Raw genomic sequence first — 12,942 nt, 5'->3', positions numbered from 1 at the left:
TAATCAGAACCGAGTGCAGTGGGATTTGCTTCGGGGAATGGGTGTAGACTACACCAAACCACACTGTATAGAACTGCAACCTTAGTTATGCTGCAATTATTGTTTATAACAGAATACAGAAGTATGGGTTGATAGGGACTCATTGAAGCAGTGCGGCTTTCAAACATGTTTTAATTCTGATTGTTTTAATACCATTCAGAAACAAAAATAGGCAGTAAATGGCACAAATTTTAACATTTAGGTCAGATGTCTATCCACCCATAGCTATTAGCAGTGGCTACTTATTTACCCTATATGCTAAGATACCTTTTCCAGGCAGTCTACTAACAACTCTGTTGTAACTGACAAACCAAAATTCTGTTCCCCATATATTGATCCAAATTAACATTTGTTTATAAGCCTTTCACATCTCTTGTCAATCCATTTGGAGTGCTCACTAGCCTCTGGATACAAATCCATCTACTTGCCCAAAGAATTTGGAAATCAGTTCAAAGTTGTGCATAAGAGGGGCATTTCTAATTAAAACTGCAAGTGCGAAAGAAAAGTGAGTAGGTACAAAAGTTTTCCATATTGATAGATAAACCTAAGGCAGCTAAAAAATAGAAAACTGGTGGAAATATAGTACAACCCAGTACCATGAAACCACCTTCTTTAAAGCATTTTAAAGTTTGCAGAGTCCCAAAGACCTTTAAGGGCTTCAGCCCACGTCAGGAGGACCATAAGGCAGCCCTCCCCAACCTGGTATCCTCCAGAATGTGTTGGAAGACACTACAAGAACACCAGAACAACAATAAAATAGACCCACAAAGGTGCCTTAGTCTGTAAATTGTCTTCCCAGTGAGGCACGAATAGAGAGTGACGGCCGGGGATGGAGGGACTAACAGTTCGTCCCAGTCTCAGTCCTCTCGTACACAAGAAGAGTAACAACAGCTCTGCGCTCAGAGAGCTCGACACTTACCTGAGCCAGGACTGTCAAAAAGCCGCCTCCAGCTTGCTCCTGCTCGGTCCATCTTGTATAGGAGCCCACCAACGCGCTTCCTCCGACCAGAGCGGCAGCTGCCAGGCATCGGCCGACCCCATACCTTTGGCTCCGGATGGTGCTGAGCACAGACACTCCGCGTTTCCCATAACCTCGAGCTACAGCCCCTAAAGCAGCTCTCCAGGCGGCCGCCATTTTCCCGGAAGTAGAAAGAGCACAGGAACACCTGTAAAAAAAAAAAAAAAAGCAAAAACCCGGCAACTCTACAGCCCATAGACTGTTTAAAAATTAGACTCGATCGCCATTCTAGATAACGGGTTGAGTTTGTACAATCGAATTTTGTCTCATCGCGCCTTTGAACGACGCTGAGTTGTTCATAGGAATCAATGGAGAAATGCAAGATTTTAGCGTAGCTGTGAATGGGCAGGGGTTATCCCTCTCTCGCCCACCCCCTTAATTAAAGACAGGAGCTTCCTAAGTCTTCATTCGTGTAAATAATATGAATTTAAAAACTAAGTTTTCAGCATTCGTAAGCGCAACGGAACGGAACATTTCTGCGTGCAACAAGTGCTGAATTTGGGCTGGAAGGAGGTTTTGAGGGACAGTTTAGGCCGGTTGGCCTTTTAATATCAATCTGTGGGGCATTCGGGGCTGCAAACCAAGCCCGCCTCAGCCTCAATAATCTATGATATAAAATATGAATTTTGGGCTACACTGCAGGGCTCCCATACTCTCTCCCTCCATAAGCCCCTCATGTTAATGTTACTAGTACTTGACAAAACTTTTTTTCCAATATTTATAAACTTTGTTAAAATCGCAACCCTCCCCACATATGCACACGACATAAGATCTGAGTTTTGAAGTACAGTATACAGTATGCCTCGACAGCTTCGATCACAACTAGGCTACCATCCTGAGTATCCAGTCCATGGTTTCTTAAGGCTCAATCTTATGCATGTATAGACAAAAAAAAAACAAAAAACTTTTTTTCCAGTTAAAACTTGTTTACGATTCTGCTCTTACGAGTTCCGACCTCCGGGAAAGACAAAAAAAAGATTGAAAGGAACCTGGAAGTTCTGCCTCCACAATTGCAATGGTCACTCTACTTGCTCGCTCGCTCTGTAAACGCTCTACCAAGAACACAAAGGGACGGTCTGCCTTTGCGCACGCGCAGTTTCTATAGCGGCTTTTTGCGGAGGAAAGAACTGTATACGTTTTGCGCATGAGAACTGCAACGAGTTGGCTTAGTGTGGAGTCGCTGAGTGTTCTGCCGATTCTGGGATGGGGAGAGAATTGACATTTAGGGTGCAGTCCTACACATGTTTAGGCAGGAAAAAGGCCCTACAAAAAGGTTCTCAGCATGGCTGCCTGGGGGAATGCTGGGAGTTTTAGGAGGTTCCCCCCCCCCCCGGCTAAACGATGTATGGGATCGCCCCTGTATATATGAGAAAGTGCTGAATATGGTAGAATTGAATTGAATATGATAGAATTTCTAGACTATATATCTGTTTGGAATGAAGATTTGAAGTGGGCAGCAAATGCCCAGATATAACTGCTCCCACCATTCTTTCCCAAAGTACTTATACAATTATAAGTTATCCATTTTTTGTACTTAAAACCCCATGAATACTTATATTGAATCAAATTTATATTTGAAAATCCATTAAAATTAAACTAATTAATAATTAGTAGTTACGCCAAATCTGCTGTTCAAGTCATTATTTATAAGGCAATCTGAATTTTTGTAATGTCAAGTATTTGGTCCCCCTGCTTGGAAGCTCATCCTAACATCATGTGGAGGTAGGAGAGTGTCAGAGAAGCCAAGAGCAATTCCACCAGGAGGCCAGATTTTCTCAACAGAGTGGTCTTTTAGCAGGAACACCCAAGAAATGTCAAAGGTGAGACACTAAGATGCATTAACCCTCTTCAGGAGTAACAGTTGCATCAGCATGTTGACTGGCTGAGTTGGGTAACTCAGCCGGTCAACAAGCAGAAGAGATTTGATATTTCTAATGGCAATGGGGATGCAGAAGCTCCTGACGGGCACCCACTAGGCAGCAGAGATAGTTGAACACAGACAATCTTTCACAAACAATGGCATTGAGAAGGTAATGTGTTAGTATTGCACAGAAGAAGGTAAACCTTATGATGAAACAATCCAACATAAAATAAGAGATAATGCCAGGTTCAAGGCACTCAATTAGATAATGGAAAAGGACATATAAGAATAGTGCTATGCTAATGATGCAACTAGATCAAAGCCAAAATGAATCCTAGTGACTGCACAGAGGCAAAGGGAAGGTTCAGTGCTTGACAACACATAGAATTGGAAGACAGAATGTGTAAAGTATGAATCAAGGTGAACTGGAAAGTATAAAGCAAGAAATACAATAGTTAAGTATTGCAGTACTTAGTGTGAACAAACTAAAGTGTAATGGAATGGGATATTTTCAGTCATCTGTATGCAGAACATATAAGCAAAGCTGGATTAGGATCAGAATCGGATGAAGCCATGAAAATTAGTGGGAGATATGTCAATTTAGTATCTTAATAATTTAAGATATGCAGATGATACTATATTACTGATAAAAAGCAGCAATGAATAAAAAGCAAAGTCAAGACCTTTTTATTTGGCCAATATTTTAACATATAATAATTTATTTTAAATGATGCTCAGTGTGGAATAGTTAATTTATGTTACTGTAATCTGAAATAATGTTGTAAGCCGTCCAGAGACGACAGTAATGGAAGGCATACAAATTTTTAAATAAAAATGGAAACAACTCTCAAAGAAAGTGAAAGAAGGATGTGCAAAAGAAGGTCTACAGCTCAAGTGCAAAAATCAGGACTACAGAAGAATTACACAACTTCACAGTTAACAATGAAGACATTGAAATCATTAAAGATTTGGCATACCTTGGCTCAATCATTAGTTCAAAAGTAGATGGCAGCCAAAAAAATTGAAGAAGACTGAGATTTGGAAGGTAACAAAGGAACTAGAAAAGATCATTAAGTGCAAGGATGTTTCACTGGAGATCAAAGCCTCCATCACACTATTGTATTCCTGATCACTATGTAGACTTGAAAGTTGGACAGTAAGGAGAGTTGAAAGGAAAGAAATCGAGGACTTCAAATCATGGTGCTGGATGAAAGTTTTGAGAATGCTTGGATTGACATAAAGATAAAGAAGTAGGTCATAGATAAAATCAAACCAAAATTTTACCTGGGAGCAAAAATGAAACTGCCGCTGTTGTACTCTGAACACATCATGGGAAGGCAAGATTCACTGAAGGAGACAACAGTGCTAGGGAAAGTGGAAGACAGAGGAAGGGTATGACCAAATACAGTATGAGATAATTGATCCCATAAAGAAAGGCATGGCCTTGAGTTCACAAGAGATGAGCAGGGCTGTGAAAGACAGGACATTCTGGAGGACATTCTTTCTTGGGGACACCATAAGTCAGAGGCAACTTGATGGCACTTAACAACTGACAATGTAACAACAATGTTAATAGGGTACAGGCAGGCCCTGTGTTACAGATATGTTCTATTCCTGAAGTCCTGGACGTGCACATGGTAGGCATGTCATGAGTGGAACCGACTGGAGCCGGGGGTCAGACTAGATGGCCCAGGAGACCCCTTCTGACTCACTCTGTTTCTATGTTTCTAAGTCGAATTTGTATGTAAGTTGGCTCATATGTGTAAGCCAATGTTTCTCTTAGTATAAGTATATATGTATTTTACCTTTCTGTGCATATAAAACACTTAAACACTTCCATGTTCACTGAACATCTTCAACACAATACAGGATTGTAATAATGATAATACAGTAAGTAAAGTAACTACAGGGGCTGAAGAGAGAGAGAGAATTTGTATGCATGTGTGTAGGTATATAGTACAGTAAAAAAACAAATATGCAGTTCTTAAAACAGTTTAGAACATTCTTGGGGTAACATTAAGCCTTACATTAACTGATAATTATGGAGATGCACCTGGTGCTGAGTCAGGGTTTGATTCTGCTGCTGGAGGGCAGTGGGGTTACCACTGGAGTCCCTTTCTTGAGGTAGGCCTCAAGGGTTATTTGCACAGCCATTTTTCCCCACCATAAATTGCCTTGTAGCAGCTGAGGGCCTGGTTACAAGGGCAAATGCTACAGAAAAACCAAAGGGGAACTAGGAGCCCAAAACACACTGACTGGATGCACTCAAGCTGACATGCAGAATGAAAAGCTCCAGATACTGTATCTCTAGGAAACTGGGCTACCACTCACGATGCGACCCCAAACATGTCATGTAGTTCCCTAGAAATATGTTGTGTAGTTTGCTAGATAGCCATCTGCAAGTTTGTAAGAACGGGTTGTTCGCAATCCAGATGTTTGTAACCTTTGGGGTTTTACTGCTTTGTTTTGTATTTGTATTTTTAAGGCACGGGGTTTTGTGACTTCTGTTGGTATGGTGGGAATTTCCCTTTCTTGTCAGCCTCCTCTGACCCTTACGCCCCTTCAAAATTTTCCAGAACAGATTTGGTGGGTGTGCAGATGGATGTGGGGGCACGAAGCAAAGGGAAGGGAAATTTGTTCTGTCAGTAGAAGATTCCTCCCTCCTTTCCCTCATTCCTCTGCTACATAGGGCCTTCTTTCCACCTCCTTCCATATTTGTTAGACAGACATTTGGGAACATGTGTTTGCCAAGGCCATATGAAATTCCACGCTTGTTAAGGTTTCTTAGGTATAGGAGCATAAGAAAAGCCCACAACCAGGACATGAGGACAGTAGCATTCTTCAGCTCATCATCCTCAGTGGCTTCTTCTGACAGATGCACCTGATACAGGAGGTGCAATATACCCTAGGGTTGCAATGGTTCTGCAGAATTCAGCTCACTTCTGTTGGACGTTTTAATGCTTGGCCCTGGGGTAGGAAGCAAGCCAAGCTGAGAGAAACTCTGCAAAGTGAGCACCAGCAGAACTCTTTTTGTGTAACCTGGCAACCTTCCGCCACAGGGCATGCAGCATGCAAATCACGCATGCAGAAGAAAGATGCTACTTGTGCAGTGTTTGCATGGGCTGGATTCCTGGTGGGTGATTGCACAAATGCTTGGCACACTCAAGCCTGGTTGGACTCAGGATGACAACACAGCAGGCTGGAGCCTGGGGAGCTAAGCTGAGGGAATTGAGCAGATTGCACCCCTAAAGCAGGTTCCTCACAAAGCCCTGCCAGAGCCTTCCTGACTGGTAGTGTTATTCTCCATGAATATTTCTTTATTATTTTATTTATTAAGAAAAAAAATCTATCCTGCTCTTTACAGTGTCCCAGGGCAGCAAATACGACAAATCCTTCTTTAAAGCCATTCAAGCTGGAGGCCATCACTTTACGTTGTGCTGGTGATGGTTCTAATTTAACAATGTCAAGAAGTATGTCCTTTTATCTCTGCTGAATCTACTACCATTCAGTATCATGGGATAATCTATGGGCTGATTCAGCTTCATGGGTTATAGTATTTAGAGACATGGGGGAAACGGTCTCCCTATCAACTTTCTTCACACCATGCTTCATTGTATACACCTCTGTCATGTCTCTCTTTCCTTAATTTTTTTCTAAGCTAAGCATACCCAGATATTGTAACCTCTCCTCACAGAAGAGTTGCTCCGTTTGTTTGCACCTATTTCAAGTTTCAATGTACTTTTTGATGTGTGGTAACCAGAACTATACACAGTATTGCAAGTGTGGTCTTAATGTTGTTTTTGTCGTAATGATGGGCATTAAATTGGCAAATGTGATTCAATGTAATCAAATATCAAGTGATTACATTGAATCACATTTGCCAATTTAATGCCCATTTTGCTGGTTTGTTGCCCTTTTTTGTTTTAAGGCCCTAAATAATTTGGTGTCATCAACAAACATGGCCACGTCACTGCTCATCTTAAGTTAATTACTACCAAAATAGATTCTGTGGGTACCCAGTTGCTTATGTTTCTCCTTTGCTAGAATCCTTTTTTGTTGTTGTTGTTGTTAGTCGCGAAGTCATGTCCGACCCATTGCGACCCCATGGACAACATTCCTCCAGGCCCTCCTGTCCTCCACCATCTCCTGCTCACACCAACTGCTTCAGTGACTCCATCCAGCCACCTCATCCTCTGCCGTCCCCTTCTTCTTTTGCCATCTATTGTTCCCAGCATTAGACGCTTCTCCAGGGAGAATCCTTTTACTACTCCCCAATTTCGGTTCTTTAACCAGTTACTGATGTAGGAGTTCTCTTCTTATTCTACTATTGTTAAGTTTGCTCAGGAATCTTTGGTGAGAAATTTTTTGCTGTTGGTCTAATGGAAATCCAAGTAAACTGTGTCTGATGGATTACCCCTATCCACATGGCAGGAGAGCATTTACTCTTACAGAACTCTTAAAGATTAACAAGACAGGACTTACTTTTGTCAAAATCATGTTGGTTTTTGTTTTTTTAGCATGGCCAGGTCTTTTGCTTTTCTATGCCTGATAATTTCATCTTTAATCACGCTTTCCACCAATTTTCTGGGAACTGATATTAAATTCACTGGCTTGTAGTTTCATGGATCCTTCTTAAAAATTAGACTTAGTCTAGTCTAGTCCTTTGGTACAAAGATGATCCTATGGACATGTTACATCATGGTTAGACGATAAGCACTTTCACATTTGAGTTCTTTAAGAGCCCTCTGGTGAAAATCATTTGGACCTAATGATTTGTTTGTTTTCAGTTTGCCAGCAAGGTCTAGCACTTCATCTCTTGTCACTACTGTTTCAATCTCTTCCTGAATCCATTTGTTCAGGCCTGTGTCTCTGTCCTGTATCTTCTCTAGTAAAGAAAGATGCCAAGAATTTATTCACCTCCTCAGCAATTCCTTATCCTCCTTCAATACTCCTTTAATTCTATTGTCATACAACAGTCCAATTGCCTTCCTAGCTGGTTTCCTGTTTCTGATGTACTTAACAAATGCTTTATTGTTAGCCTTAGGGTACATTTACCTGTCATGACAAGAAACCTTGCATAGTTACCATGGTTTTCTCCATACCACCAAGTGCCCATCTCAGTCCAAATGACAAAACATCAAGGTAAAATTAAGTTAAGTACACACAAAAGTTAAGTGCAAGGAGAAGGTAAGTGCTACCCATTTAATTAATTTAACTCATCATTTAATTTTATGACTATCAGATGAAGCCAAAAAGGGCACAGAAGTAAATATTGTAGAAAGATGAGCACACACAACATGCCATAACAGGTACGGCAAATTGATGCTATGGCCCTTTGGAAGTTTCTAGGGGACCATAGGCCAGTTTGGACTCCTGGATTTGAGGTCAGGAACAGTGTGCTGATCTCAGAGCTGAGGTTCTCTGTCCAGAGCCACTTTCTCCCATTGCAACTGCTGGAGAAAGAACTGCACCAGCTATTTCTCTGAGTATGGAAAAGCAACCTTAGAGAAGGGGAATGGGGCTGTGGGATGGGGAAGGGAGGAAATTAGGTTTACCCGGATGTGTCCTGGCAATAGTCCAGCCTCCTTCCTTCCCTGTGGGAAGAGTTGCACCTAGACCGCTGAAATCAGCCGAAGGAGTGAGAAGGTGAAGATCATCTTGAAGTTTCTCCCACGCTGTATAGGATGTTGGTCATCCTCTGGGTTTGGAGGCTTATGGGTATCTCATTGGATTGCCCCCTTCGTGGCTTGGAATAAAACAGGTTTATAATAATTTTATATTTGTTTTAATAATCATATGGATAATTATAGGTTGGTTAATTCTGGTTATGTACAACTTCTATCAGGATTGCATCCTTTGGACCCAATTCATCAAGCAGTATTGCTCTGCAAATCCCACTTCTACGAGGAAAGATCCCATCGTTATTTTAAACAACTTTTCCACACGTAAAAGGAGAGAGATAAATTGTCCTTAAGGGCACAAATAAAACAAGTTGAGATTAGTGAAGTTAATTTTATTTCTTTAAGAAACAGGAGTATTTATTAGGAATTCTAAAAGCTTAAAATACAATATGCGTAATATAATTTGATGTAATTATAATGTTACGAACCTGGGAGATGCAAACAGGCTAAGGAAAGCATTCATTCACAGGGACATCACTCAGTCTACTAGTAACATGGTAGAATGCCAGGGTGCAGACATACATTGGACACCAAACCAAATGGAAAGGAGAATGTAGGTATGGGTTCTTCCCTGAAGGGGCAGGGGCCCCTGAAGTTTGCAGGAATGTTGGGACGATTATCATCATTTTTATTTTTGTTATTTTGCATTTATATTAATTTTCTATCCTCCCTCCCAAAATGGTTACCATTTCTTAGTGTACAATCAGCCAATTCTTACCCAATAAAAGGTTAGTTGCTATTTCATGATGACAAAACAGTGAGCAACAACTGATAATACACATTCATTAGAAACCTCATTTCCTAGATTATTGTAATAAACTAGTAATCTTTCTTGAGAATATTATTCAAATGAGAAAAATACAGATTTTTTTAGGATGCTCCTAATAATATTCAGAAATTGCAAACAAAAACATTAGGGAAATTGATAAATATGAGATCTTGGTGTCCCTTACAATAGTAGACTTGAAAACAAACACTGGTTGCACAAAAAGGTTTTTAATTAATGTCTTGGTGGGCCATAAAGCTGTATTTCTTTCTTTTTTTTCCACAGTTGCCATTCCTCCTTCTCTGGGATCGTATCACTATGCAAACGTAGCAAGCCCCAAATCATTGTGGGGGAATGGCAATTCAAACTTTTAAAAACTATTAAAAACCTTTTCCAGGTCCCACCTCCTCTCTTGCAGCTGTAAAAACTTCCCTGGCCAAAAATAACATAACATTTGATTAATTGAGATGTCCATGTGCAATAAAAAATCAAGGGATATCCCTATATCTGGGCTATATAAAACCTAGTTCTTATCTTCAATCTAGTCCTTTCTTCCCAGAAACCTTTCAACTTTATCCATCACTGGCCCTCTGCTGAGATGACACAAGCAATGAAAGACTGTTGGGTGTAATTACTATTAGCCCAGTCATGAACAGCTGCAAATTAAATAAAACAACCTGGTTTGATGTACGGTGCCAAGGATTTGGGAATAAATGGGTCTGGCATTCTGACCCCAATGCCAAACTGTGACCCAGATTATGTCACTTACAAGGAGTTTATGCACAACTGTTACTACACCCCTTAAATACAGAGGAAGCAATCATACACCGTCTGAGGGGCTATTGAATATGTTGGATTCCCAGCCTGATGTTGCAGCCAGTATCCCAACCTTGAAGCTGCCAATAGGAGCTCCAGCCTCCCATTCCCTTCACTCCATGTAATTTCTCCTAGGTCAGGAATGCAATTGGGGAGAGGGTTAAAAGGGCGCATTTTGGTGAGTTGGGTGGGGAGGAGACTGGAAAAGTTAGGATGTCAGTTATCTTGAGGCCTCTCCAGTCTCCCCCCTTCCCAAAATATGTCCATCTAGTAAAAATGCAGAGTGGGGGAACAGAAAAGGCAAAAATTGCCTCTGGCATTCTTCTCTCTCCGAGAAGGATGCTCCTAAGTGTCTGAGCGTGGGGGCTTAATGCCTAGGATTGCCCTAAGACAACAGTGAACATGTGCAGAACATTGTTTCACTCACGGAACAAATAGCACTAAAGAACAAAGCAGACACCTACTATAAAAGTACAGGAGGGAGTGTCTTTTGCCTGAGGCCCTTGCCTCACAATGAAAGTTGCTGCATGTGGCTTAGTTCTCTTGCTATGTTTCAGGTTTTGCCTGCATGCGGAAAGTTGGGATTATAAAATACAAACAAATAAAGCTGTTGTCCATTGCACAGTATCCCCTTTTTGTGAAGTAGCTCTATTTTTTATGCTTAGTGTCATCAAAATTATCTAAAAGCCTTGCCTTAGATAGTATGACCCATATCAGCATGTGAACGTAAACAGAATTGTCTAAAATATCTCTAGCCTTTCTCCACTCACCTATTAATTCTAGTGACCAGAAAAAGTACTAATTTCTGATTGGGACATCTGGGGAAATGTGAGTTTTTCGCTGGGGGCCTAGGTAACTAATGCCTTAGATATATAAGGGCAGTTGGTAGCCACTGACTTCATCTATAGAGGCAAGTTAAAACACTAATACTGATCCATGCATCAATGTCCTACATCCATTGAAATTGTCCAGTCATGAAAGTTGACTGAATTTAAATGCCCCTTGCAAGAAAGAGAATGTTTCCAAAGCTAGGGATGCCCATGACCTGTGCCTACAAGTTTTTGTGCAAGAAGAGAAACAATCTAAAGCAGGTTTGGACAGACTTTAGCTTACTACTTTTTTCTGCTAGAACCCCCAAATACACCAACTGGACACAAACGAAAATAGTGGCTTGGGCAGCCAGATGTCTAGAATAAAGAAATGGCACCACTGTGGAATTACTTTTCAGTAGCAGAATAGAGATCACTGCCGTTTTCAGCTGCAAACTCACTCCCACTCCCACCAAGCAGAAATTAGAAACTAATTTGTGTGAACAGTGATTGAATTTGATGTGCTTTTCAACCTTTGGACATTTCATCCATACTATGGATATAAAATATTCTTCCGGTGCTGCAGAGGGAGGTTCCAGGCAGCAACAAAACCAATATCCAAGTACAGACAGCTGGAGAAAATAATCTACCAACCTTCTAGCCAAGCACTGCCCCCGCCCCCCGCCACCCACTCGCAGTTTGCAATTCAATGGTCACACTGCAAATTGTTTGTGAGCTGCTGACTCACAAGCAGTTGGTATCAAAACTAGAGATGCACAGAGCAAACCTAAATTCTCATATGTGGCAGGATGGGTAAAGTTCAGGGTTGTGCACCTACTTCGTTTTTTTATTCAAACCCTGAGGTCCACTAACTGGATCCAGATGCAAGGCATTGGATTAGGGGTGAGAGGGAAGTCATGAACTTGAACTTAGGAAAAGGGTACCTTTAAGTGCATACTTTTGTTGTGGATACATGCTGCCAAGTCATCTCTGATTTATGGAGACCCTATGAATGGTTATTCCAGGAATTTGTTACCAGCACAAGCCTGAGGCCAAGTCTTTCCACACAAGAAATCCACTCCTGATTTCTCCCAAGGCCCCTTCACTGCAGCATTCCTCGTTTAAAGAAAGGGGTAATTTAGTGGTGGGTGGTAATTTAGCACTGGAGAAGTAAAGTGCTGCTGCTATTCCTGTTATATAGGTTGGAAATTGTTGCTGATCTATAAATGACTCAGGGATTTATCAACAGATTTATCAATCCACCTACTACCCATCCTTAGCATATTTGTATTTCTGAAATCTTTATATGTCTGGCAACAATGCTCCAACACATCTCTACCTCATTTATTTTCATGCAAAATGATTGGCTGGCACTAATAAATTCTCTGAGTGGTGAAGCCAATCACAAATATAGAATAAGAACATGGAATCTGATGGCTTAGTGATGGAGCTTGAGAAAATGCTGCTTGAAACCATGGAGAAATGCTGCCGGTCAGTGTTAACACTACTGGGTAGATGAACTAAGAGGCTAATTAAGGATGACGCAGCCTCCTATGTTCACAAGACAGTAAATCTGAGGAAGTTTGCTCAGCAGTGGTGCTCCCATCAAGGAGCTCAACAGTCACATCTTTATGGATTCCTTCCTTAATCGAAGTTCATCCGTGGATTTTAGCTCTTTTTGCCCTGGGAACATTTCTTTCTGCTCCTCATCTTGCAGTCCTCTGGAGAATGATCCGTTCTAGGCAACCTTACTCCCCAAAGCAACTACCTTAAGTGAGGGGCAGGGAAGTGAAAGGATTTGCTAAGATAAGAAAACTGGACGATGAAGAAAGCAGACAAGAAGAAAAATGATACTTTTGAAACGTGGTACTTAAGGAAGAGCTTTGTGAATACTCTGGACTGACAGATGAACAAATGGGTCCTAAAACAAATCAAGGCAAAACTTTCCCTAG

The 12,942-nt window shown here is 41.1% G+C and overlaps 1 protein-coding gene across 1 annotated transcript in view; it reads right to left on the bottom strand.

The window, feature by feature from the left end:
* MICU2 (mitochondrial calcium uptake 2) overlaps positions 1 to 1,193 on the bottom strand; it is a 103,437-nt gene extending 102,244 nt beyond the window's left edge. Inside the window, exon 1 of the mRNA XM_044441571.1 lies at positions 959 to 1,193. Within this exon, the coding sequence (XP_044297506.1) occupies positions 959 to 1,174 (216 nt within the window). The 5' untranslated portion in view covers positions 1,175 to 1,193. The remainder of the gene's footprint in view (positions 1 to 958) is intronic.
* Between the last annotated feature and the right edge of the window lie 11,749 nt (positions 1,194 to 12,942).

The sequence above is a fragment of the Varanus komodoensis genome, unplaced genomic scaffold, assembly GCF_004798865.1.
Source record: "Varanus komodoensis strain SLA01 unplaced genomic scaffold, ASM479886v1 scaffold4, whole genome shotgun sequence".
Lineage (NCBI taxonomy): Eukaryota > Metazoa > Chordata > Lepidosauria > Squamata > Varanidae > Varanus > Varanus komodoensis.
Note: the sequence above shows the minus strand (reverse complement) of the source record. Positions and strands in the feature narration are given on the sequence as shown.